We start from the raw sequence: 27,851 nt of genomic DNA on the forward strand, positions 1-27,851 counted from the left end.
GTCTTTACTCTTGCTGTTATGACTATATTTCAGTGTTGATTTATTTTGTTTTACATTTTTTTGCTGTAATTTGAGTCCGACATTTTAACCAGTATTTGGTTGGGAGAGACGGGGGAGTTGACTCCAAATGTATTTGTTTTTGTGCAAAAGAAATTATGGAAAGTAATAAAAAGTTGGTTGCATTTAGGCCAGTAACAAAAGTGTGTATTTAACAAATGTAATTCAGTGGAAACAATATGGTTGTAATTTTGTTTTATTCCAAAAGAAAATATCCTGAAAACAATAACAAGCAAATCCAGTCTCAAACTTCATGAACATTACCTGTTGCTAAACACAGTCAATTTGTAGCCACAAAGTGTCCCAAATGGCACCATAACTGCTCAAAAGTAGTGCACTATGTAGGGAATAGGGTGCCAGACGCATCACGAAAATATCTGCGTTATAGCTCGATTTGAAATTTAAAAATGCAGGTTCAGAAATGACTTTTTTTTTTGGTTGTATTTTCACCCCAATTGGTAGTTAGTCTTGTCTCATCACTTGCAACTCCCGTACGGACTCAGGAGAGGCGAAGGTCAAGAGCTGTGCATCCTCTTCCAAAACACAACCAAGCTGCACTGCTCCTTGCCACAATGCCCATCCAACCCTACGAGTATTTCAGCTTCACATTTTGTTCTCAGACGACACCTGTGAATTGTACAGTGTGTACAGTACTATCCCCTACATAGGGCACCACTGTAACCAGAGATAAATAGAACTGCCATTTGAGACTTGTTTTTTGGTGCTTTTAATCAAAAACAGGTCTCTGTTCCATATCCACACTAGCATGCTACTTAGAATGGAGAAATGCAGGAGCCTTGGGATTACAAATGCATCCTATTCCCTATATAGTGCACTACATTGGACCAGGACCTCATAGGGATTTGGTCAAAATGGGCTCCGATCCAAAGTAGTGCACTATATATAGGGATGTCTACCTACTTAGAGATCACCTAACAAAAGAATGCTGCCGTCATAAGACCAACAATACGTGGATCTGGTAGAAGAGGGACATCTTCCTGATTCCCCTGTGGAATCATTAGTTCAGCACCTTGTAGTGTGGAACTGGAACCTGGGTGTGTTTTGCCAGAGTTCCTTCTGTTGTTGCCATGGAGACAGTGTGTGTGGGGGGGGGGTTCTGTTGTCATGGCATCCATCACCACAATCCAGTGTATCTTTTCCTTGAGGATTTTGGTATTCTGAAAGTTCTGTTCTTTGGGGAGGAGGGATGGGTGAAATACAGGGTCACCATTGCCGTGTGTAACCAGTTACATCTGTGCTGGTTGCTATGGAGACAGCCGTGAGGCATGTGTGGGCATGTCCTTCTATTTTCTGCTGAGGGGGGCGGGAACAGAAGGATGGATGACCCAAGCCTCAGATGGAAGTATGGTTATTCACAGGTTGTGCAGTTGGTTAATAAGTGTGAGTCAGAACTGAATGGAGTGATACAGAGGGGACTTAACGAGAGGCTTCTGAACCAAACAGACTGGTGGGGCTTAGAACTCAACTAACTACTGCATTCTGATTTCTATTGTTCCATCATAATGGATAAACACTCCCACTAGCAGCACAATCTACCCATCTGAGTATACAAGAGCCCCTCCCTAAATATACAAGAGTCCCCTCGTTTCTGTCAGTGAGAGTTGGTTTGCTCTACTTTGAGCCCTACCAGTGAGGGAGGCTGACCAGCGCCAGAGCAAGCAGGAGGAGAGGAGCGGAGGTTGTTTCCTAGTTCCCTACGGAGACTAGAGCTCCCCTGTTGGCCCGGAGCCACGACTGCAGGACGGATCAACGGGGGAGGGGGATGATTGTGGGGGTTCGGGTCTGGAGGGGTCGGGTCTGGAGCGGGGGGCTGCCGGAGAAGGCTGGGGGCAGAGGGGGAGCCGGGCGCAGTAAGGGGGAGGCTGGGAGAGGGAAGGAGGAGGGGTGTGGTTGTTGGATGAGGGGGTGAGGGGAGTTGGCGTCACCGCAGGGGGAGTAATGTCTTCCAGCTTTATCTGGAAGGGAGGAGAAGGGGGTTAGATCAGCAATAGACTTGTCAAACTTTCACTAAAACAAACCCTCACCCCCTCCTGACCTCTTCCTCCTCCTCCTCTGCTCCTCCCCTCTCTTCGTTTCTACTACGACTCCCACAAGGCCCCTGTGTGGAGGCTACGTCTTGTTCCGCCTGCCACTCCTTGACGACCTCGTCCAGATTGAATCGCCGTCGGTAACTAACGAAGAAGGAGCTCACCTGGGCCAGAGTTTTGTTACCGATTACCTCGGCAACCACCGCAAAGTCCTTACCATAGCGACGGATAGCTGAGAGGAGAACAGGGTGTTTAAAGCGAAAGATAATTTCAATGTTGTGATCTGAATATCAAACTGTTTCTTCTGTGAGTTATATTTGCCAGAATACAAGAATTTCCTGTGTTAAAGAAAATGATTGAGTTGTATTTTGGGGGTGTGTTAACTCACCCTGCACCGCTAGCAGCTGTTCCTCAGTGGACCAACGAGAGTTCATCTTGGGAGCTGGCTGGAGAGCGAGGAGGAAGAGTTGGTTTATTTATAACCATTTTCATTATGACCTAGACAACCAGGTGAGGGGAGTTCCTAACGAATCCATTATGACCTAGACAACCAGGTGAGGGGAGTTCCTAACAAATCCATTATGACCTAGACAACCAGGTCAGGGTGTAGATCAGGGGGTGTCAAACTCATTTTCCCCCGCGGGCTGCATTCTGTCTTCAACGAGGTCCGGAGAGCCGTACTGAAAATGTGTTCCATTTCCTTGCCGTCAAAATTTAACAAAAATCGTCCAATATCCATCGATTTGATGCTCACTGACTCAAGTGATTATTAGAGCTGGACAGTCAAGAAGATGTTGGAATGTTGGCCAATTATATACATTACCAGTCACATGGAAATGCATTCCAGGTAACTACCTCATGAATCTGGTTGAGAGAATGCAAAGTTGTCAAGGCAAAGGGTGGCTACTTTGAAGAATCTAAAATCTATTTTTGATTTGTTTAACACTTTTTTGGTTACTACATGATTCCATGTGTTAGTTCACAGTTTTGATGTCTTGACTGTTATTCTACAATGTAGAAAATAATGACAAACTCTTAGTTGTGTCCAAACTTTTGACTGGTAATATATATATATAACATTTTACCCTCTTTTTCGTGATATCCAATTGGTAGTTACAATCTTGTCTCATCGCTGCAACTCCACAACGGGCTCGTGAGAGGCGACGGTCGAAAGTCGTGCGTCCTCCCGAAACATGACCCCCCCCCCCCTGGCCGCGCTACTTACCACCCGCTCGCTGAAACCAGCTGCGCCAATATGTCAGAGGAAACGTGGTTCAACTGAAGTCAGCTTGCAGGCGCCCAGCCCACCACAAGGAGTCGCTAGAGCACGATAAGCTAAGGAAAGCCACCCTCCTCTAACCCGGATGACGACAATTGTGCGCCGACCTATGGGACTCCCGGTCGTCTGTGACAACCTGAGATCCCATTATCGTTTCGATTGGGTTCAAAAATGTAAATTTTTTAAAAAGGTTTTACATGTTTTACTCTAATCACCCGCGGGCCAGATTGGACCCACCCGCGGGCCGTATGTTTGACACCACTATTCGGTGTCCTGTGTGAATTTAAGTGTGCTCTCTCGAATTCTCTCTTTCGGAAGACCTGAGCCCTAGGACCATGCCTCAGGACTACCTGACATGATGACTCCTTGCTGTCCCCAGTCTACCTGGCCGTGCTGCTGCTCCAGTTTCAACTGTTCTGCCTTATTATTATTGGACCATGCTGGTCACTTATGAACATTTGAACATCTTGGCCATGTTCTGTTATAATCTCCACCCGGCACAGCCAGAAGAGGACTGGATACCCCACATAGCCTGGTTCCTCTCTAGGTTTCTTCCTAGGTTTTGGCCTTTCTATGGAGTTTTTCCTAGCCACCGTGCTTCTACGTCTGCATTGCTTGCTGTTTGGGGTTTTAGGCTGGGTTTCTGTACAGCACTTTGAGATATCAGCTGATGTACGAAGGGCTATATAAATACATTTGATTTGATTAAGTATAGATGAAGGAACTTTAGCCTATTGAGACACACCCCTGGTGAAGAGAAGACCTACCTGGGTATCTCCGGAAGACAGGGAAGAGGAAGTTAAAGGAAATGTATGTACCCCTGTAGGACGCAGGCTGTCGATGCCCTCGTCTAGACAGTGTTTCATACTACTGTTGTTCTGCTTAATACTCTGGACCTGAGACGGGGAGAGACACAGAGAGAATCTATTACTCTATAAGTGATATCTGTGTCTGCATCGGTGTGTGTGTGTGTGTGTGTGGTCTGTGTGTATACCCGTCTCTTGAGTGACACCAGGTGTGTGTCTAGCTGTCTGCCAGAGCCATGGTGGTGATTGGCTGACACAGCCATGATGTCCTCGGGGTTCAGATGCATGCCTTTACAGAGGAGAGAGTAGTATGTTAACACAGAGAGAGAGACAGAGAGAGAGACAGAGAGAGAGAGACAGAGAGAGAGAGAGACAGAGAGAGAGAGACAGAGAGAGAGAGAGAGAGAGAGAGAGAATAACTTATATGTATTATACTCAGTCATGATTTTATTGGCAACTGCAAGGAGATATTTTATTATACTGATTAACAAAATTTGCATAGAAGGTGGTGGTGAGGGAGACTAAGTGAATTAACAACGGGTTGTTGTTTTTTTTGCAGACAATCGGCATTGAAATCATCTTATTTTCTGTTATGATTTGCCTATTATCACAAACAAAGTACTAGGGAAGTGAATTGATGTGAATTACAAAGACATATTGAGGTCAAGACCCTTGAGGATCTAAAGACTCTCATGCTTCGAACAGTTTCAAGAATTGCCTTCACGATAGAGTTGCGACCTACATTTATGAGCACAAGGATCTCACTTGAGAAAGCTGTTGTTTGTGATGTTTGTGATGACACATAAAATTACCTTCACAAACGAAGCACCCTGTAGTTATCCCTATGCAAAAAGCCATTCAGGTTAGTCAAAGATCGGCAGAAAACTTTTTTCGTTTCCACTCTCCAGCCCATTAGGTCTCTGGTGGGGACTGGGAACACTCCAGCCCATTAAGTCTCTGGTGGGGACTGGTGTATCTCCTAAACAAGACTTTGGATCAGATGTGTATGAAACCTTTGTTTCAGATGGGTTTGTGTGTCTGCAGAGTAGCGATGCTGTTGAACAGCCGGTGAAGATACTGCGAGACACCGGGGTGGCCCAATCCTTCATTTTGGATGGTGTTCTGCCTTTGACGCGTCAGCAACTGGTGCTACAGACCCTTGTTTGATCCCAGGCTGTGTCGCAGCCGGCCGCGACCAGGAGACCCATAAGGCGGCGCACAATTGGCCGGCATGTCCTTGTCCCTGTCCCATCACGCTCTAGCAAGTACGTGTGGCGGGCCGGGGGTATGCACACTGATCGCTTCTGCGGTCACAAGATGTACGGTGTTTCCTCCGACACATTGGTGCTTCACGCTTCTGGGTTAAGCGAGCAGTGTGTCAAGAAGCAATGCGGCTTGGCGGAGATGTGTTGCCGAGGGCGCATGGTTCTCGACCTTTGCCTCTCCTGAGTCCGTCCGTTGCAGCAGGACTGTAATAACCAATTTGGATATAGCGAAATCGGGGACGGGGGGGGAGGACGGACGGACGGACTCCTGAGTTTATCTCCCCTTTGAAAACCCCAAAGGCGAGTGATTTTGTAGGACCGGTGAAGGAAGACCGGTTGACATTTTAATGTCCAGGAAACAGCCGATTGCTGAACAGAGTAATGACGAAGAGGAGTTTGATGAAGTTCGTGTGTGTTACTTTTGACGGAGATGGCGTTCTCACACCACTTCCTGGCAAGACAATTGGTCCAGTGTATCTCAAATTGCTGTTCCAGTTACACTTCGACAGGAGATAACGAGGTTGGGTCATGATGGTAGTATGGCAGGCCATCTTTGGGTCAACAAGACGTGTGACCGTATCTTGCATAACTTCTTCTGACCTGGTCTGAAACAGGATGTTGTGGCTCACTGTAAATCCTGTGGCATTTGCCAGCAGACGGGTAAACTGAACCAAGCTGTACCGGTTGCAACTTAGCAGCCTATTCCTGCTTTTGACTAACCTTTCAGTAGGGTTTTGGTGGACTGTGTTGGGTCCTTTGCCCAGAGTGAAGAGCGGTAACCAGTTTCTCTTAACCCCGGTGGGGTTCTTTTCAATGTTTCTGACTTCAGCAGGTAGTGCAGGCGTACCAAAGTTTGAGTTTAATGTCAAGGGTCTTCCAGCAAGTGCTGCAAAGGTTGGGTGTAGCAAGTTGTCCCTCTGGTGCCTACCGCCCAGAGGCTCTTGGGAGATTTCATCAGACTTTGAGGTCTATGTTGAGAGCTTACCGCTTTGAGTTGGATGGGTCCCTCTTGTGCTGTTTGCAGCGCAGGAATCTTTTAGTCCAAAACGGGCTCGTGTTTGGACATCAAGTCAGCAGAAAAACCTCACTGTGTCATGTCAACATGTTGAAACCGTACTTAAACTGCTACGATTGGTCGGCGAAGTCGGTGGAAAACCGGTAGTGATGTTCTGCCTGTGGCCACTAGTGTCATCCTCAAGAGCACGGGGAAATCCCTATACTCAACCGGTACAGGGTGTAACTCAGAGATTCTAGAAATCCTTGATGTCTTTTTGGCACCATTGTCTCACTACTGTTAGAATATCAAGGTTTACGCTCAGATGTGCCAACTCAGACAAATGTACTAGAGCACAACATTGACGTTGGGGCCTCGAGCCAACAACATGCCTATCAACCGAACCCTGAAAAGAGAGAGAAGCTCCATAATTGTATTATTTTTTATTTTATTTTACCTTTAACTAGGCAAGTCAACCTCTAGCGTCGAGCAATCCCGTATCCGGGAGCGTAATCATAGCCTCAAGCTCATTACCATAACGCAACGTTAACTATTCATGAAAATCGCAAATGAAATGAAATAAATATATTGGCTCACAAGCTTAGCCTTTTGTTAACAACACTGTCATCTCAGATTTTCAAAATATGCTTTTGAACCATAGCTACACAAGCATTTGTGTAAGAGTATTGATAGCTAGCATAGCATTAAGCAGGCAACATTTTCACAAAAACAAGAAAAGCATTCAAATAAAATCATTTACCTTTGAAGAACTTCGGATGTTTTCAATGAGGAGACTCTCAGTTAGATAGCAAATGTTCCGTTTTTCCAAAAAGATTATTTGTGTAGGAGAAATCGCTCCGTTTTGTTCATCACGTTTGGCTAAGAAAAACCCCCGAAAATTCAGTCATTACAACGCCAAACTTTTTTCCAAATTAACTCCATAATATCGACAGAAACATGGCAAACATTGTTTAGAATCAATCCTCAAGGTGTTTTTCACATATCTATTCGATGATAAATCATTCGTGGCAGTTTGGTTTCTCCTCTGAACCAAATGGAAAATTGCACGCAGCTGGAGATTACGCAATCATTTCGACGGAGGACACCAAGCGGGCAACTGGTAAATGTAGTCTCTTATGGTCAATCTTCCAATGAAATGCCTACAAATACGTCACAATGCTGCAGACACCTTGGGGAAACAACAGAAACTGTAGGCTCATTCCTGGCGCATTCACAGCCATATAAGGAGACATTGGAACGCAGCGCCTTCAGAATCTGGGGCATTTCCTGTTTGAAATTATCTTGGTTTCGCCTGTAGCATCAGTTCTGTGGCACTCACAGATAATATCTTTGCAGTTTTGGAAACGTCAGAGTGTTTTCTTTCCAAAGCTTCAATTATATGCATAGTCGAGCATCTTTTCGTGACAAAATATCTTGTTTAAAACGGGAACGTTTTTTTATCCAAAAATTAAAAGAGTGCCCCCTATATCAAAGAAGTTAAGAACAAATTCTTATTTTCAATGACGGCCTAGGAACAGTGGGTTAATTGCCTGTTCAGGGGCAGAACAACAGATTTGGGCCTTGTCAGCTCGGGGGTTTGAACTTGCAACCTTCCGGCTACTAGTCCAACGCTCTAACCACTAAGCTACCCTGCCACCCCAGTTACCACCACAATGAGGTGGTAACTTTCCTCATGAGAGGAAAGTTACTATGGATGTTGCAGGGGTTTCCCCTTGAAAATCAGACATGTCTGTGGTAAGCACAACTTGGTTGCTGATTGTCTTTCAGTCAATAGGTTTGGTGTTAAGCCAGTGGGTAGCTCTGGCTCACAATTTATTTTGACTGTACGTTTTTTGCATTATAGAAGCATACGTGAGTTTTTCCAAAACTTCAGATTTAAGCAAACTATGTCCAAAAAACAAAAAAAGGGTAAATAAGAAAAGATTAGAAAATACAAACAAAAAACAAAAGCCCTTACACATTTAAAAACTAAATTAAAAAAGGTGGCTTTTAATTATTGACAGGCAAGACACCATGTTTATAATGGAGACTGCAGTACATTTAAGCTGATTATGTTGTGAGGTGGTTGTTTCCTGTTGGTGATGAGCAAACTTGTCCAACAAAAATATAAGAGGAAGATGTTACAGGTTTTGGTTTTTCCATTTATGTTTTGAGGTTGTACGTATGGGGGGGGCGCACCGATTGGTGTCTGATTGGTGTCCATCTCGTTAGTGGGAAGGCGTTTCACCTGTGCTGGTTGTCCATCTCGTTAGTGGGAAGGCGTTTCACCTGTGCTGGTTGTCCATCTCGTTAGTGGGAAGGCGTTTCACCTGTGCTGGTCCATCTCGATTGTGCTGGTCCATCTCGTTAGTGGGAAGGCGTTTCACCTGGGATCTCGTTAGTGGGAAGGCGTTTCACCTGTGCTGGTTGTCCATCCTGTGGGAAGGCTGTGCTGGTTGTCCATCTCGTTAGTGGGAAGGCGTTTCACCTGTGCTGGTTGTCCATCTTTCACCTGTGCTGGTTGTCCATCTCGTGGGAAGGCGTTTCACCTGTGCTGGTTGTCCATCTCGTTAGTGGGAAGGCGTTTCACCTGTGCTGGTTGTCCATCTCGTTAGTGGGAAGGCGTTTCACCTGTGCTGGTTGTCCATCTCGTTAGTGGGAAGGCGTTTCACCTGTGCTGGTTGTCCATCTCGTTAGTGGGAAGGTATTTCACCTGTGCTGGCCCAGTGCTCCAGTTGTCTTGGTAGATATGGAAGGTTAATAACTTTAGTTGGCGCTCCAATTTTAGATTTCTAGACAAACATTCCTTTATCTGATCTTCCCTGTTTTTGTTTTAGCTCCACCATTTTGGTTTGCGTCCTGTCTTTAAGTTTTGGTGTGGGCAAATTTAGTGGCTCTCGTGGTGAGTGTCTTTCAGGTTTCAGTTGTTACCCCCTAAAACCCCCACCTCCTCCTTTTGGTTGTTGTCAGTGACTCTTTGTTAGTTCTCCCTTCTGTTTGAGTGACATTTGGGGTTTTCTTGCTGGGGAACGTGACAAAAGCTTCAGCTGTTAGCTAGCGAGGAAAGTTAGCCTACGAAGCTAGCTGGAAGCTACCGGTACCTTCCTGCATCGTAAAGTTTTTCCAGTCTGTATGGACATTGTTTTGAGAACAGTAATTAACAGTTTCTACATGCCGTGTTGTATTATTCAAGGGTACATTTTTATGCAGCCAGATGGCACTAGTAATGAATGACTAAGTGGACCAGGCACTTGCTCTATAAAAAAGGGCTGCGCTGACAGACTTCAGTCTCTCAACCACGCAAGACATTTGACAGAAGTTGGAGTTCTGAACGTAACAAAAATTCCAGTAACGAACTTTTGTTTTTAAATTGAAAAAGTTTCGGTATACCATGCAACACGCGTGCGCACACACACCTAGATAAAGAAACCCAGTGTGTGTATAAGGTACCTTTAGGTGGTCTCCGACGAGCTCTCAGGGGGTGGTGGCGGTACTGAGCCCCAACAGACTCTTTCCTCTGTTGGTTCGACCGGCCTGGCGGTCCCCTCTCTCCTCCAGAACCACTGGAGCTGTGCTGCTTCACTGTCTGGGGAGAGGGAGGGTCAGTACACAGACATTTAACCTTTATTTAACTAGGCAAGTCAGTTAAGAACACATTCTTATTTACAATGACGGCCAAACCCTCCCCTTGTGCGCTGCCCTATGGAACTCCCGCTGATGGCGGGTTGTGATACAGCCCGGAATCGAACCGGGGTCTGTAGTGACGCCTCTAGCACTGAGATGCAGTGCCTTAGACGACTGCGCCACTCAGAAGAAGATTAACACTTCGTTCTGCTCACCTCTTTTTTGGCGTCGATCTCAAAGTCGCTGTCGCTGCCCGGGTCGCCCTCTATCTCATCATTACTGAGAAAGGGAGAGAGGAGGGATGGATGGAGAGAGGGAGGGATGGGGAGAAAGAGAAGGGGGATGAATAAGTGACAGAGTAATACATTCTTACATTCTGCCACAAATAGCAGGGTGGAACATGCACTCCAGCAGGTGTATCTCACTGGTCATCCCCAAAGCCAATTCCGCATTTGGCCGCCTTTCCTTCCAGTTCTCTGCTGCCAATGACTGGAACGAACTACAAAAAAAAAAAAATCACTGAAGGTGGAGACTTATATCTCCCTCACTAACTTTAAGTGTCAGCTATCTGAGCAGCTAACCGATCGCTGCAGCTGTACATAGCCCATCTGTAAATAACTACCTCATCCCCATATTTGTTTTGGTTTACACTCCAGTGTAAACTGCTAAATTGTAATTACTTCGCCACTGTTAGCCTATTTATTGCCTTACTTCATTGACACACACTGTATATAGATTTTCTTCTACTGTATTATTGACTGAACGTTTGTTTATTCCATGTGTAACTCTGTGTTGTTGTTTGTGTCGAACTGCTTTGCTTTATCTTGGCCAGGTCGCAGTTGTAAATGAGAACTTGTTCTCAAATGAAATAAAGAACTACCTGGTTAAATAAAGGTGTTCTCAACCGGCCTACCTGGTTAAATAAAGGTGTTCTCAACCGGCCTACCTGGTTAAATAAAGGTGTTCTCAACCGGCCTACCTGGTTAAATAAAGGTGTTCTCAACCTACCTGGTTAAATAAAGGTGTTCTCAACCAGCCTACCTGGTTAAATAAAGGTGTTCTCAACCGGCCTACCTGGTTAAATAAAGGTGTTCTCAACCAGCCTACCTGGTTAAATAAAGGTGTTCTCAACCAGCCTACCTGGTTAAATAAAGGTTTTCTCAACCAGCCTACCTGGTTAAATAAAGGTGAAATAAATAAATGAAATGTAAAATACACATCACCAGAGGAACAGAGTAGGATGAGGGTACGGCTATAAGAACTGGTCATCTAGTGCGTTGGGAGCAGAGAATAAAAGGAGCAGATTTCTGGGCGTGGTAGGATAGATTCAGGGCATAATGTACAGACAAGGGCATGGTAGGGTGCGAGTACAGCAGGGGTAAATCTAGGCATTGAGTGACGATGAGAGAGGTTGCATCTCTGGAAGTGCGGTCTCCGCATGTGTGGGGGGTGGGACAAGGGGGCTATCTGAGGCATGTTGAGCAGGACTAGGGGCTCCGCAGTAAAATAAAACAATGAGAGCTACCCTAAACAACAGTATACAAGGCATATTGACATTAGAGAGAGGCATAAAGCAATCACAGGTGTTGATCAGGAGACCTAAGACAACAACGGGTAAATGGCGATGAATGAGCAGAGAGGGTCAGTTAGCTACACACAGGGCCTGAGTTCGAGGCTGGGGCCGACAGATAAACAAAATAGGGACTCCTAATCACAGCTGGTTGTGATACAGCCTGGAATCGAACCAGGGTCTATAGTGACGCCTCTAGCACTGAGATGCAGTGCCTTAGACCTCTGCGCCACTCGGGAGCCCTTGTGTGTGTCGAATTTTGTTCCTTTTAAATGGCATAGAAGGCCCTTCTTGCCTTGTTTCTCAGATCGTTCACAGCTTAGTGGAAGTTACCTGTGGCGCTGATGTTTAGGTCGAGGTATATATTAGTTTGTGTTCTCTAGTCTCTCCCCTCCCCATGTCTCCCTCCTGTCCACCCCTTCCCCCTCTCCAATCCTTTCCCCTCTCCTCCTTCCCCCTCTATTCATTCCCCCTTTCTATTCCTTCCCCCTCTCCTCCTTACCCCTCTCCATTCCCCCCACTCTCCTCCTTCCCCCTCCATTTCCCCCCACTCTCCTCCTCCCCCTCCATTCCTTCCCCCTCTCCTCCATTCCCCCTCCATTCCTTCCTTCCTCCCTCTCCTCCTTCCCCTCCATTCCTTCCTCCTCGCCCCCTCCATTCCTTCCCCCTCCTCCTTACCCCCTCCTCCTCTCCATTCCTCCCCTCCATTCCTTCCCCCTCTCCCCCTCCATTCCTTCCTCCTCTCCCCCTCCATTCCTTCCTCCTCTCCCCCTCCATTCCTTCCCCCTCTCCCCCTCCATTCCTTCCTCCTCCCTCCATTCCTTCCTCCTCTCCCCCTCCATTCCTTCCTCCTCTCCCCCTCCATTCCTTCCTCCTCTCCCCCTCCATTCCTTCCTCCTCTCCCCCCCTTCCTTCCTCCCCCCCCTCCATTCCTTCCTCCTCTCCCCCTCCATTCCTACCCCCCTCCCCCTCCATTCCTTACCCCCTCCTCCCCCTCCTCCTCCCATTCCTCCCCCCTCCATTCCTTCCCCCTCTCCCCCTCCATTCCTTCCTCCTTTCCCCCTCCATTCCTTCCCCCTCCCCCTCCATTCCTTCCCCCTCCCCCCTCCATTCCTTCCCCCTCTCCATTCCTTCCCCCTCCCCCTCCATTCCTTCCCCTCTCCCCCTCCATTCCTTCCCCTCTCCCCTCCATTCCTTCCCCTCCCTCTCCATTCCCCCCCCCTCCATTCCTTCCCCCTCTCCCCTCCATTCCTCCCCCCCTCCATTCCTTCCTCCTCTCCCCCTCCATTCCTAACCCCCTCTCCCCCCATTCCTTCCCCCTCCTCCCCCTCCATTCCTTCCCCCTCCCCCCTCCATTCCTTCCCCCTCTCTCCTCCTTACCCCCTCCATTCCTTCCCCCTCTCCTCCTTCCCCCTCCCCCTCCATTCCTGCCCCCTCCTCCTCCTCTCCTCCATTCCTTCCTCCATTCCCTCCATTCCTTCCTCCTCTCCTCCATTCCTAACCCCCTCTCCCCCTCCATTCCTTACCCCCTCCTCCTTACCCCCTCCATTCCTTCCCCCTCTCCTCCTTACCCCCTCCATTCCTTCCCTCTCCTCCCCTCGTCCATTCCTGCCCCCTCTCCTCCTTACCCCCGTCCATTCCCTCCCCCTCTCCCTCCATTCCTTCCCCTCTCCCCCTCCATTCCTTACCCCCTCTCCATTCCTTCCCCCTCCATTCCTCCCCCTCCCTTCCCACTCTCCTCCTTACCCCCTCCATTCCTTCCCCCTCTCCTCCTTACCCCCTCCATTCCTTCCCTCTCCTCCTTGCCCCCTCGTCCATTCCTGCCCCCTCTCCTCCTTACCCCTCGTCCATTCCTGCCCCCTCTCCTCCTCCTTACCCCTCGTCCATTCCCTGCCCCCTCTCCTCCTTACCCCCTCCATTCCCTTCCCCCTCTCCTCCTTACCCCCTCCATTCCTTCCCCCTCTCCTCCTTACCCCCTCCATTCCTTCCCCCTCTCCTCCTTACCCCCTCCATTCCTTCCCCCTCTCCTCCTTACTTACCCCTCCATTCCTTCCCCCTCTCCTCCTTACCCCCTCCATTCCTTCCCCCTCTCACTCTCTCCTCCTCACCCATCTTCCTTGTCTGTCTTTCTGACCAGTCTTCTAGCCTGTCGGTCCATAACACTGGTTCTGGTCCTGGTCTTTTTCCAGCTGTAGTAGTACCGGACCAGGCCTGAGACCAGCTTATCAGGCAGCTACAGAGAGAGAGAGAGGGGGGGGGGACAGGGTTAAACAGTGTTTTCACAACGCTACAGGGTAAACAGTGTTTTCACAACGCTACAGGGTAAACAGGTTAAACAGTGTTTTCACAACGCTACAGTGTAGCTCCCCAGTAAGTGTCCTCACCATCTGTTGTATACGATGGAAGCTCTTGCCATGGAAGCTGAAGGCCTGTTCAAACAGGACCTTGTCCTCTACGGTCCACTCCTCGGGAAAGGGAGTGAAGTTAGCCAGGTCAGCAAGGGAACACTCCACATCATGTTTATGCCACAGCAACATCCCCAGGGCCTGGACAGACAGAGAGAGAGCAGTGACATTTAGACACAGGGCCTGGACAGACAGACAGAGAGAGCAGTGACATTTAGACACAGGGCCTGGACAGACAGAGAGAGCGAGCAGTGACATTTAGAGACCGGGCCTGGACAGACAGAGAGAGCAGTGACATTTAGACACAGGGCCTGGACAGACAGACAGAGCAGTGACATTTAGACACAGGGCCTGGACAGACAGACAGAGAGAGCAGTGACATTTAGACACAGGGCCTGGACAGACAGAGCAGTGACATTTAGACACAGGGCCTGGACAGACAGAGAGAGCAGTGACATTTAGAGACAGGGCCTGGACAGACAGAGCAGTGACATTTAGAGACAGGGCCTGGACAGACAGACAGAGAGCAGTGACATTTAGACACAGGGCCTGGACAGACAGAGCAGTGACATTTAGACACAGGGCCTGGACAGACAGAGCAGTGACATTTAGAGACAGGGCCTGGACAGACAGAGCAGTGACATTTAGAGACAGGGCCTGGACAGACAGACAGAGAGCAGTGACATTTAGACACAGGGCCTGGACAGACAGACAGAGCAGTGACATTTAGAGACAGGGCCTGGACAGACAGACAGAGCAGTGACATTTAGAGACAGGGCCTGGACAGACAGACAGACAGACAGACAGAGCAGTGACATTTAGACACCGGGCCTGGACAGACAGACAGGGCCTGGACAGACAGACAGACAGAGCAGTGACATTTAGACCCAGAGGCCTGGACAGACAGAGAGAGCAGTGACATTTTGACACAGGGGAGGGGACATACTGGAGGATGAATACCCTATTCACTATATGGTGCATTATTTTGAACCAGAGCTCTGAGATAACTACACAGAACAGAAATATAAAACGCAACATGGAAAGTGTTGGTCCCATGTTTCATGAGCAGAAATTAAAAGATCCCAGAAATGTCCATATGCACAAAATGTTTATTTCACTCAAAGTTGTGAACAAATTTGTTTACATCCTTGTTAGTTAGCATTTCTACTTTGCCAAAATAATCCATCCACCTGACAGGTGTGGCATATCAAGAAGCTGATTAAAACAGCAATCATTACACAGGTGCACCTTGTGCTGGGGGACAATAAAAGGAACGTTTTGTCACACAACCCAAGTTTTGAGGAGTGTGAAATTTGTTTGCTGACTCCAGAATTGTCCACCAGAGGTGTTGCCAGAGAATTGAATGTTAATTTCTCTACCATAAGCTGCCTCTGTCGGTTTAGAGAATTTGGCAGTACGTCCAACCATAGAATTTGTATGGCGTCGTGCGGCCGAGCGGTTTGCTGATGGCCACATTGTGAACAGAGTGCCCCATGGTGGTGGTGGAGTTATGGTATGGGTAGGTATAAGCTACGGACAATGAACACAATTGCATTTTATCTTTGCCAATTTCTATCGGCCGCCATCACCTCATGTTTCAGCAGGATAATACATAACCCCATATCGCAAGGATCTGTACACAATTCCTGGATGCTGAAAATGTCCCAGTTCTTCCATGGCCTGGAAACTCCCCAGACATGTCACCCATTGAGCATGTTTGAGATGCTCTGGATCGACGTGTACGACAGCGTGTTCCAGTTCCCGCCAATATCCAGCAACTTCACACAGCCATTGAAGAGGAGTGGGACAACATTCCACAGGCCACAATCAACAGCCTGATCAACTCTATGCGAAGGAGATGTGTCATGCTGCATGAGGCAAATTGGTGGTCACACCAGATACTGACTGGTTTTCTGATCCACACCCCTACCTTTTTTATAAGGTATCTGTGACCACCAGATGCATATCTGTATTCCAGTCATGTGAAATTCATAGATTAGGGCCCAATTTTTTATTTATTTACTGATTTCCTAGTGAACTGGGAACTCAGTAAAATCTTTGAAATGTTTTGTTTATATTTGTAGAGTATATTTACTGTTTGTATAAAGTTAGATTGACTGTACCTGTTCCATGTTGTAGCCATGCTTCTCTTTAGCCATCAGAATATACTCATCCACTGGGGGGAGAGAGCGAGCGAGAGAGCGCGAGCAGAGAGAGCGCGAGCAGCGAGCAGAGAGAGAGGGAGCAGAGTGAGAGAGAGCGAGCAGAGAGAGCAGAGTGAGAGAGAGGGAGAGTGAACAGAGAGCGACAGAGAGCGAGAGAGTGAGAGAGCGAGAGTTGTTTATTTCACTTTTGTTTTATCTACTTCACTTGCTTTGGCAATGTTAACATATGTTTCCCATGCCAATAAAAACCCTTGAATTGAAAGAGAGAGAGAGAGAGAGAGAGAGAGCAAAGAATTTAAACTGTCAGATAATAGTATAGTGTGTGTGTTTACACATGGCGTCAGAGATGAGACTGTTGGGGCACCACACCAGCATACTCCTCTGCTCCTTCTCATTGTAGCGGCTTGGAGTGTCTGTGTGCGCACACACACACACACACACACACACACACATACACACACACACACACACACACACACACACACACACACACACACACACACACACGTCAGTCATACATTCCTTATTTTCTCTCACTCCATCTGTCACATACACAGCCAAATAATCAAACCCCCCTTCCCTCTCTGGTACCTGGGTTTAACTCCGGTATCTGTGCCTGGTAGTCTCCTCCCACTCGAATCATACTGTCTGTGGAGAGAAAAGAGGGATGATTAGAGGAAGTGACCGCAGAGGAAGAGAGAGACATCAGCTGAGCGAGAACTAGCAATAAGCCCAGAGAAAATTAGCAATAAGCCCGGAGAGAGAGAGAGTACTAGCGATAAGCCCGGAGAGAGAGAGAGTACTAGCGATAAGCCCGGAGAGAGAGAGAGTACTAGCGATAAGCCCGGAGAGAGAGAGAGAGCCCGAGAGAGAGAGAGAGAGTACTAGCGATAAGCCCGGAGAGAGAGAGAGAGTACTAGCGATAAGCCCGGAGAGAGAGAGAGAGTACTAGCGATAAGCCCGGAGAGAGAGAGAGAGTACTAGCGATAAGCCCGGAGAGAGAGAGAGAGAGTACTAGCGATAAGCCCGGAGAGAGAGAGAGAGAGCCCGGAGAGAGAGAGAGAGAGTACTAGCGATAAGCCCGGAGAGAGAGAGAGAGTACTAGCGATAAGCCCGGAGAGAGAGAGAGAGAGTACTAGCGATAAGCCCGGAGAGAGAGAGAGAGTACTAGCGATAAGCCCGGAGAGAGAGAGAGAGAGTACTAGCGATAAGCCCGGAGAGAGAGTACTAGCGATAAGCCCGGAGAGAGAGAGAGCCCGGAGAGTACTAGCGATAAGCCCGGAGAGAGAGAGAGAGTACTAGCAATAAACCCGGAGAGAGAGAGAGAGTACTAGCGATAAGCCCGGAGAGAGAGAGTACTAGCGATAAGCCCGAGAGAGAGAGAGAGCCCGGAGAGAGTACTAGCGATAAGCCCGGAGAGAGAGAGAGAGAGTACTAGCGATAAGCCCGGAGAGAGAGAGAGTACTAGCGATAAGCCCGGAGAGAGAGAGAGTACTAGCGATAAGCCCGGAGAGAGAGAGAGTACTAGCGATAAGCCCGGAGAGAGAGAGAGTACTAGCGATAAGCCCGGAGAGAGAGAGTACTAGCGATAAGCCCGGAGAGAGAGAGAGAGTACTAGCGATAAGCCCGGAGAGAGAGAGAACTAGCGATAAGCCCGGAGAGAGAGAGAGATACTAGCGATAAGCCCAGAGAGAGAGAGTACTAGCGATAAGCCCGGAGAGAGCGAGAGAGTACTAGCGATAAGCCCGGAGAGAGAGAGAGATTACTAGCGATAAGCCCGGAGAGAGAGAGTACTAGCGATAAGCCCGGAGAGAGAGAGTACTAGCGATAAGCCCGGAGAGAGAGAGAGAGTACTAGCGATAAGCCCGGAGAGAGAGAGTACTAGCGATAAGCCCGGAGAGAGAGAGTACTAGCGATAAGCCCGGAGAGAGAGAGAGAGAGAGTACTAGCGATAAGCCCGGAGAGAGAGAGAGAGTACTAGCGATAAGCCCGGAGAGAGAGAGAGTACTAGCGATAAGCCCGGAGAGAGAGAGAGCCCGGAGAGAGAGAGAGTACTAGCGATAAGCCCGGAGAGAGAGAGAGAGTACTAGCGATAAGCCCGGAGAGAGAGAGAGTACTAGCGATAAGCCCGGAGAGAGCGAGAGAGTACTAGCGATAAGCCCGGAGAGAGCGAGAGAGAGATTACTAGCGATAAGCCCGGAGAGAGAGAGTAGAGAGAGAGAGTACTAGCGATAGCGATAAGCCCGGAGAGAGAGAGAGTACTAGCGATAAGCCCGGATAAGCCCGGAGAGCCCGGAGAGAGAGAGTATTAGCGATAAGCCCGGAGAGAGAGAGAGAGAGTAGAGCGATAAGCCCGGAGAGAGAGAGAGAGTATTAGCGATAAGCCCGGAGAGAGAGAGTATTAGCGATAAGCCCGGAGAGAGAGAGAGAGAGTAGCGATAAGCCCAGAGAGAGAGAGTATTAGCGATAAGCCCAGAGAGAGTATTAGCAATAAACCCAGAGAGAGAGAGAGTATTAGCGATAAACCCGGAGAGAGTATTAGTGATAAGCCCACAGAGAGTATTAGCAATAAGCCCAGAGAGAGAGAGTGTATTAGCGATAAGCCCACAGAGAGTATTAGTGATAAGCCCAGAGAGAGTATTAGTGATAAGCCCACAGAGAGAGTATTAGTGATAAGCCCAGAGAGAGAGTATTAGCGATAAGCCCAGAGAGAGATTAGTATTAGCAATAAGCCCAGAGAGAGAGAGAGTGATAAGCCCACAGATAAACCCAGAGAGAGAGTATTAGTGATAAGCCCACAGAGAGTATTAGCAATAAGCCCAGAGAGAGAGAGTGTATTAGCGATAAGCCCACAGAGAGTATTAGTGATAAGCCCAGAGAGAGTATTAGTGATAAGCCCACAGAGAGAGTATTAGTGATAAGCCCACAGAGAGTTTCCGATAAGCCCAGAGAGAGAGTATTAGTGATAAGCCCAGAGAGAGAGAGAGAGTATTAGCAATAAACCCAGAGAGAGAGAGAGTATTAGCGATAAGCCCGGAGAGAGTATTAGTGATAAGCCCACAGAGAGTATTAGCAATAAGCCCAGAGAGAGAGTGTATTAGCGATAAGCCCACAGAGAGTATTAGTGATAAGCCCAGAGAGAGTATTAGTGATAAGCCCACAGAGAGAGTATTAGTGATAAGCCCACAGAGAGTTTCCGATAAGCCCAGAGAGAGAGTATTAGTGATAAGCCCAGAGAGAGAGTTTCTGATAAACCCAGAGAGAGAGAGAGAATTAGTGATAAGCCCAGAGAGAGTTTTAGCGATAAGCCCGGAGAGAGAGAGAGTATTAGCCCAGATAAGCCCAGGAGAGAGAGAGAGTATTAGCGATAAGCCCAGAGAGAGAGAGAGTACTAAGCGATAAGCCCGGAGAGAGAGAGAATTAGCGATAAGCCCGGAGAGAGAGAGAGTATTAGTGATAAACCCAGAGAGAGAGAGTATTAGCGATAAGCCCAGAGAGAGAGAGAGTATTAGTGATAAGCCCAGAGAGAGAGAGAATTAGCGATAAGCAGAGAGAGAGAGAGTATTAGTGATAAGCCCACAGAGAGAGAGAGTATTAGCGATAAGCCCACAGAGAGAGAGAGAGTAAGCCCAGAGAGAGAGAGAATATTAGTGATAAGCCCACAGAGAGAGAGAGAGTATTAGTGATAAGCCCAGAGAGAGAGAGAGTATTAGCGATAAGCCCAGAGAGAGAGAGAATTAGCGATAAGCCCAGAGAGAGAGAGAGATTAGTGATAAGCCCAGAGAGAGAGAGAGAGTATTAGTGATAAGCCCAGAGAGAGAGAGTATTAGCGATAAGCCCGGAGAGAGAGAGAGTATTAGTGATAAGCCCAGAGAGAGAGAGAGTATTAGTGATAAACCCAGAGAGAGAGAGATTAGTATTAGATAAGCCCAGAGAGAGAGAGAGTATTAGTGATAAACCCAGAGAGAGAGAGTATTAGCGATAAGCCCAGAGAGAGAGAGAGTATTAGCGATAAGCCCGGAGAGAGAGAGAGAGCCCGGAGAGAGAGAGAGAGAGAGAGTATTAGTGATAAACCCAGAGAGAGAGAGAGAGAGAGAGAGAGAGAGAGAGAGAGTATTCGTGATAAACCCACAGAGAGAGAATTAGCGATAAGCCCGGAGAGAGAGAGAGAGAGAGTATTAGTGATAAGCCCAGAGAGAGAGAGAGAGAGAGAGCGAGAATTAGTGATAAACCCAGAGAGAGAGAGAGAGTATTAGCGATAAGCCCAGAGAGAGACAGACAAGCAGAGAGGGAGCGTGAGAGATTTGTCCGATTCAGCTGCCCTGCGCACCAGGTAGGCGAACCGTTGCCATTTTGAACCATTTCATGTGTGAGGGCACAAACTCTGCCTCCCTGGCGGGCCCAGAGAGAAAATCAAGTGCACTATAGGCCGACCGCTGGCCAATCGGATGGCTCAGATTACCATGTCTGCAGTAATGTAGCATGGCATAAAAGAAAGCTACTGTGAGATTTCAAAACATTTAAAACCACGACTAGAGAGACTGTCAACGAATACAACAAAGATCTGCTGTTTTTATGAGTGACTTGATGTTCTTACTCAGCCCTGTCAACACTTTGTATTCAACACTTTTATAAGCCATAAAATGCACGTTCTTCCTATTTCCACTCAGCGCTAGAACAAGCAGTGCAGCTGTAATGAATGAGTATCAATAGACGTTGTTGTTGTTGTTGTTGTTATTAGTGGATTGGGTATTTTTTTATATCAAAGACATGCTGTTTTTGACTCTCTCTCTCTACCACACCTGCTGTCTCTAACTCTGAATGATTGGCTATGAAAAGTCAACTAACATTTACTCCTGAGGTGCTGACCTGTTGCACCCTCTTCAACCACTGTGATTATTATTATTTGACCCTGCTGGTCATTTATGAACATTTGAACATCTTGGCCATGTTCTGTTATAATCTCCACCCGGCACAGCCAGAAGAGGACTGGCCTCCCCTCAGAGCCTGGTTCCTCTCTAGGTTTAGGCCTTTCTAGGGAGTTTTTCCTAGCCACCGTGCTTCTACACCTGCATTGCTTGCTGTTTGGGGTTTTAGGCTGTTTTCTGTACAGCACTTTGATATATCAGCTTATGTAACAAGGACTTTATAAATATATTTGATTGATTGATTTCACTTTCTCTACCTCTCCTTTCTCTCTGACCCTCAGTCTGCTGCTCTCTCCCTCTGCTGAGACTGACCCTCAGTCTGCTGCTCTCTCCCTCTGCTGAGACTGACCCTCAGTCTGCTGCTCTCTCCCTCTGCTGAGACTGACCCTCAGTCTGCTGCTCTCCCTCTGCTGAGACTGACCCTCAGTCTGCTGCTCTCCCTCCGCTGAGACTGACCCTCAGCTGAGACTGACCCTCAGTCTGCTGCTCTCTCCCTCCGCTCTGCTGAGACTGACCCTCAGTCTGCTGCTCTCTCCCTCTGCTGAGACTGACCCTCAGTCTGCAGTCTCTGCTGCTCTCTCCCTCTGCTGAGACTGACCCTCAGTCTGCTGCTCTCTCCCTCTGCTGAGACTGACCTGCTGCAGTCTGTCTGCTGCTCTCCCCTCTGCTGAGACTGACCCTCAGTCTGCTGCTCTCTCCCTCCCTGCTGAGACTGACCCTCAGTCTGCTGCTCTCTCCCTCCGCTGAGACTGACCCTCAGTCTGCTGCTCTCTCCCTCCGCTGCTGAGACTGACCCTCAGTCTGCTGCTCTCTCCCTCTGCTGAGACTGACCCTCAGTCTGCTGCTCTCTCCCTCTGCTGAGACAGACCCTCAGTCTGCTGCTCTCTCCCTCTGCTGAGACTGACCCTCAGTCTGCTGCTCTCTCCTCTGCTGAGACTGACTCTGCTGCTCTCTCCCTCTGCTGAGACTGACCCTCAGTCTGCTGCTCTCTCCCTCTGCTGAGACTGACCCTCAGTCTGCTGCTCTCTCCCTCTGCTGAGACTGACTCTCAGTCTGCTGCTCTCTCCCTCTGCTGAGACTGACCCTCAGTCTGCTGCTCTCTCCCTCTGCTGAGACTGACCCTCAGATGCAGGCACCATCAGCCCAGTAAAATAAAAAGCACATGATTTAAAAATGTTTGGTCACTTAGCTGTGTTTCACAAGTAATAAAACAACGGATCTATTACCGGTATGATCATATAGCCTACCTCAAATGTAGAAATATAAATTTTAAGAACAGGCTCAAACAGCAATGCATTGGCAGGGCAATTCAAGCAAAGCCAATATGCAGTGATACTGTATTGGGCCTATAGCTTCCTTCCGGGTTTTTTTAAAAGTCATGCTATTAAAAAAAGAAACAAATCTGAACGGTAGATCTCAGCTTGCATTTTGACTCAAAGTGATATTGAAAAAGAAGGTTGGTGACCACTGTTCTAGAGTTTTTCCCTGTTAACACCATCACTGTTCTAGAGTTTTTCCCTGTTAACACCATCACTGTTCTAGAGTTTTTCCCTGTTAACACCGTCACTGTTCTAGAGTTTTTCCCTGTTAACACCATCACTGTTCTAGAGTTTTTCCCTGTTAACACCATTAACGTTTCCCTTTACTGTGGCTGTGATCGACTGAACACAATATTAGCCACTTTTAATGCAAAAATACCTGGGGGGGGGGGACTGCAAAATATTTTGTTGTAGGATTCTCTTGTATAGACATACACAGACTAGTGCACCATAACCAATCAGAGCTGCAGTAGGCCTATGTGCATATAGACAATTGCCATATATGGATCTGTGCCAGGCACTTTGAACTGGACTGTGTTTACAGCATGAGCGGTCGTGAGTAGATGCGCTTGTTTTGAGATCATAGTGAGAGCTGCATGTAGCCATGTGTGCACATTTTGTTCATATCCTTTGCTAGTTAGTGAGTTATTAGCCCAGTTATAGATCATTTGTAGTCAGCAATAGGGGAGTGATTGACTCCTACAAGAGCACAAAATGTATACATTTCTAGACATCTTTGAAAAGCCAGTCAGGTAAAGAGCTTCTTTTTTTTGTCTTAAAGGGGCTGTGTTATATTTTGAGACAGGCTTGAATAACCTAAGTAGCCAATAGGTAATTTATCACATTCTCTGTAATAATGGTATGGGATTAATAATGCATTTTATTTTGTAAAGTGGTTTCGAGTATCAAACAACATTTTCAGTCACCACCTTGTCAGAAGGACAAGTGGATAAACAGGTTCATGTCAAGCCCTGCATGTTATGGAATGTAGGCCTTCATTGAACAATGAATGATAGAACAGCTGTTTCCATGTTAACATGTTATGGGATGCATTTTCTCCATTGTGTTCGATTCCAGGCTGCATCACAACCGGTCGTGATTGGACGTCCCTTAGGGCGGCGCACAATTGGCCCAGCGTCGTCCGGGTTTGGCCGCCGGTAGGCAGTCGTTGTAAATAATAATTTGTTCTTAACTGACTCGCCTAGTTAAATAAAGGTTCAATAAATACAATAAAGACCACGCTGTTAGGCCTACATTATGATCAAATATCCTCGGTAAACCTACACGGACACTGTTAAACCTATAACTTAATAAGGGTACAGCCTCAGTGTTCACGCTAAAGTCATGCTGGAAGTTGCACAATTCTTTAAATGGAAGCAAACAGAATGAAATGAGGAGGGACTGTGTTTTTTTTGTCTGTTGTGAACTCTTCAGTGCTTTTGTTTGCGTGTGTATTTTCCTGTCATGAACTGAGTAGGTATGCCGATGGTAAGAAAATGACGAGACAGTAGTGAGCACGATTACAAGCACACAATAATGAGATTTATTGTGGATAGTTAAGATTAATATAATTAATTGTACATGCTTTGAAAGAACAATTTCTCTAATAATCCTGTTTACACGGACACATCTGAGATCAGGCTGCCTGATGAGACTGTTGATAAATGCAGAAAAATCACCAATCAAAATCAACTTTATACCATGTTATTTTCTGCCCTTTCCCCCGAATTTGACCTGTGTGTGTGTGTGTGTGTGTGTGTGTGTGTGTGTGTGTGTGTGTGTGTGTGTACCGTGAGCGTGCTCCTCATCGCTGCTGTCCTCCTCCGAGTGTTGGTTGTTTCCATTGGTTTTAGCCCTGCTCCTAGACAGAACGCTACTCCCCGACCGCTCCATCACCGAGGGCATACTGCAACACACACACACACACACACACACACACACACACACAGATAAAGCATAGGCCTACACATAATCTACATCACTAAGGAAAAGTCCTGTCACCAATCAGCACACACATTAACTCAACGAAGCAACAAAATACCAAACTTCCAAAGCCCTCAGTATAGCAGAGATGAACAATCTGTTTTCCACTAAGCACACGTACATGCACACTAATAATTCAATATTAAATCGATTATGTTAGTAAGCTGAGTACGACATCAGTCATGTGAAAACTTCACTCTCCTTAAAACAGTGGTAGATCATCATTTATGTAAGAATACTCTGGTTAAAACAAGTTTTTAAGAGCAATCTCTCAAATGATTAGGACGTGTAAACACCTTTTTTCAAGCAGAGTTCCAGCGCTGTGTATTTGATCTGTACATGTGCTAACAGCAGCAGTTCAGGACTCTCTCTCTCTTTTGTGCAAGTGAAGTGAGTTCGGGAACAACAAAGTATCTTAGTTTGAAATAGTTTTCACATACAAACTTTATCTGTCCGAACTCAGGATAAAAATGTTCTTCCCAAAAATAACATGGTCAAGTGTGGTAGAGCGTTTATTTTGATTGGTGATTTTCTGCGTTTATCATAATTCCCATCAGGCAGCCTGATTTCAGATGTGTCCATGTAAACAGGATTATTAGGATTAAATTGTTGTTCTTGCAAAGCATTTAAACGTTTTAAACAAATAATTACATTTAAAAATCTGACTATTCACAATAAATCACATTATTTTGTGCAATGTAACCGTGCTCACTACCGTCTCATTCTCATCAGCCTCTTACTGTGTCTGGTTATCAACCCCAACTCCTCATAATAGCAAAAATACACACACATACCAACCTGGTCTCAGAACATTTTGTATTATTCTGTACGTAAATCCGAGAACACTCCATTTAGTACGATATGTATCAATTTGTGGACGTACATCACTCCTTTTCATATGTTACGAATTACAATCAGTATTTTATATATATACACATATAAATTACGAATTCTCAAAACGTAACATATGTTACGAATTTGCAATAAGTAGTTAGCAATGATTATGCCTTCAGTAACCATCTGTTTTATGTAATCATACAAAAACGTTACATTAAATGGAACATCTCGGAGATACGTACAGAATAATACTAAATTCTCTGAGACCAGGTTGCATATACACACACTCAAACAAAAGCAATTTAGAGTTCACAGCAGGAAAATAACACAGTTAATCCAGTATCTGGCTACACAACGAGGAGTCACATGATCAACTATCAAGTGGGGAAACATCGAAACACACCACACACACACAGCCTATGCCAAACTATGTGTGTGTGATGTGAAGTAAGTTCTCTGTCTTGGGGGGGAGGCGCGCGCTAACGTTCGTGCTGTGACACAAAAGACTAGACGGTCACCTCGGGACAAGACATCTTCCGGTTTCAAATGTTCCCGTTAAACCGACTTTTGTCGTTATACCGAACACAAGAGACGTGAAACGAACTCTAAATACAGTTAGCAAATTAATAGAACAGTTGTACATTCAATAGCTGTCTTTTTTTTTTGGTACATTTTGTCGGAAAAAATGGGTCTGTCAACAAGAGCCTAGTTCCACACAATGTATGTATCATCACAAAGTTCACTTAACTGTAACATCACGGCAAAACACAACACTTAAATTTTAGGACGTATGTTTTTTTTTGTGATGATAACCTTTACAAGCCTAATTTAAGAAAATATTTTCCTGTAATACTGATTAAAAACCACTCAAAGAAGATATTGCAGTAGTATAGTATTCGGCCTCATTCACAATGCTGTTGGCCTTTGTCTACTTGCCTAATGCTGGTCCAAGCCACACAAACGGTGCCAGTCTGTGTGTAACATTAAACTCACACTTTAGGTAGGATTGTAGAGACTAATCAAGGCAACAACAAACAGAAAAAGTTAATTTCATGGAAACAGATAACTTTGATATTTGTTCATAGTTTATCGATATCATTACTGTCCCACCGGTCGCCAAAGCCCGCCCCTTCCACTTTTTTTGTTGCAACTTGATTGATTGATTACATAGACCAGCCAACACATTTCTACAGGGTAGTAGCTAGCATCTACATTAGTTGCAATATAAACCTTAGCAATCTTGCCTTAACTTTTAGACAGTGTAAAATATTAGCAAGAAACTGGCTGACTAGTTACTAAGCTATTTTCTCTAATATTAAATAAATAACAGCTATTGGAAAGTAATTCATTTGGGACACTCACTAGTGTGAGTGCTACTGGCCAAAAACACATTCATATCAACCATTAGCCATTTCCAGACAAGTCTAGCATTGGAATCCCATCCTGGTAACTATTACCATTATGTTGCCTCTAGAAAGCCAGTTACAATCCTTATTAATCAATTATACAGATATTATTTGGGGTTAGGGTTAGTATCAGTTCAACTCACAAATTACTAAATCTATTTTTTTTTCTTTCTCGTAGTCTCCAAAGGGGGATCTTTGTCACAATCTCTCATATTCTCACTCTTCCTCGACTCTCGCTCAAAACCACATCCAAATTAGTAGTGACAAGAATACAACAACTTGTGTTCCCATAGAACCGGCTTTAAAAAAAAAAACATTTAATAAATAATGAAATCTTGTCCCACCTCCGTTCTCTCCTCCTTTCCTCTGCCCTCCGTTGATAATATATCTTTCAACTTTCAATCCTTTTGTTATCGCCAGGCTAACGTCGGTGGGGGGCAGGGGTGTGGGTGTGGGGGGGGTAGCTAGGGGGGTAGCTAGTACTATTCCAGTTGTTGGTCGCTACTAGTGGACGTTTTGGATTCGTTGTACAAGTCGGGATAGCAGTTCAATTCAGTAGCTCACCTGCTTATTTTGTGGTCCTCGGGCGTTTTTCTCTCATTCAAAACTTAGCTACGGCTTTCTCCGCAGCTAATAGGCCGCTTAACTAGGAAAATTTAAATTAAAATAAACTTCACCTTCAAAACGGCTTAATTTTCATTCATTTGATGCCAAAGTGGGTCTTCGCGTATTCAATAAAACAGCTTGCACGTAGAGAAGCGGAGAGTGTGCCGGGAGAACCTAACCAGGCCTCGGAGGGAAGAGGTGTACATCCGCAACCGTTGGATTGCTCCTCGCCTCTCCCTAACTAACTTCAATAGCAGAAAAGTAGTCCCCTGTGCAAGTTGGACAGACATACAAAAGATGGCTTGTCGTGGGGCAAATACACATGCTTGCTGTTGCCTCGAATGTGTTATTTGGTCCAATTTAGATGCATTTACGTCTCAATCAATCGTTGATGTAGAGACAGATCATCATTTTCTTAAAAATGTTGGCCCATAAATACAGTGCTGGTTTTAATCCAACCCTACATTGTATACTGGAATAGTAGATGTCTGAAATTGAAATGTTTACAACAACAAAAATCAAGTCTACCTGCTATCGTACAATCACATAAATTGGGAAC

General features: G+C 46.3%; 1 protein-coding gene across 1 annotated transcript; it reads right to left on the reverse strand.

Annotated features, from left to right (window-relative positions):
• Window positions 1-27: 27 nt before the first annotated feature.
• Window positions 28-27,117, reverse strand: rcor2 (REST corepressor 2). The gene is given in 16 exon segments (XM_042329421.1): window positions 28-1,854; window positions 1,857-1,931; window positions 1,934-2,033; window positions 2,114-2,337; window positions 2,494-2,551; window positions 4,203-4,280; window positions 4,379-4,479; window positions 9,900-10,035; window positions 10,289-10,352; window positions 13,752-13,876; window positions 14,028-14,189; window positions 16,172-16,224; window positions 16,546-16,626; window positions 16,805-16,861; window positions 24,251-24,366; window positions 27,031-27,117. Coding segments are annotated over 15 exon segments (1,614 nt in total). The 5' UTR covers window position 24,366; window positions 27,031-27,117; the 3' UTR covers window positions 28-1,669.
• Between the last annotated feature and the right edge of the window lie 734 nt (window positions 27,118-27,851).

This window comes from Oncorhynchus tshawytscha, linkage group LG10 (genome assembly GCF_018296145.1).
Source record: "Oncorhynchus tshawytscha isolate Ot180627B linkage group LG10, Otsh_v2.0, whole genome shotgun sequence".
NCBI lineage: Eukaryota > Metazoa > Chordata > Actinopteri > Salmoniformes > Salmonidae > Oncorhynchus > Oncorhynchus tshawytscha.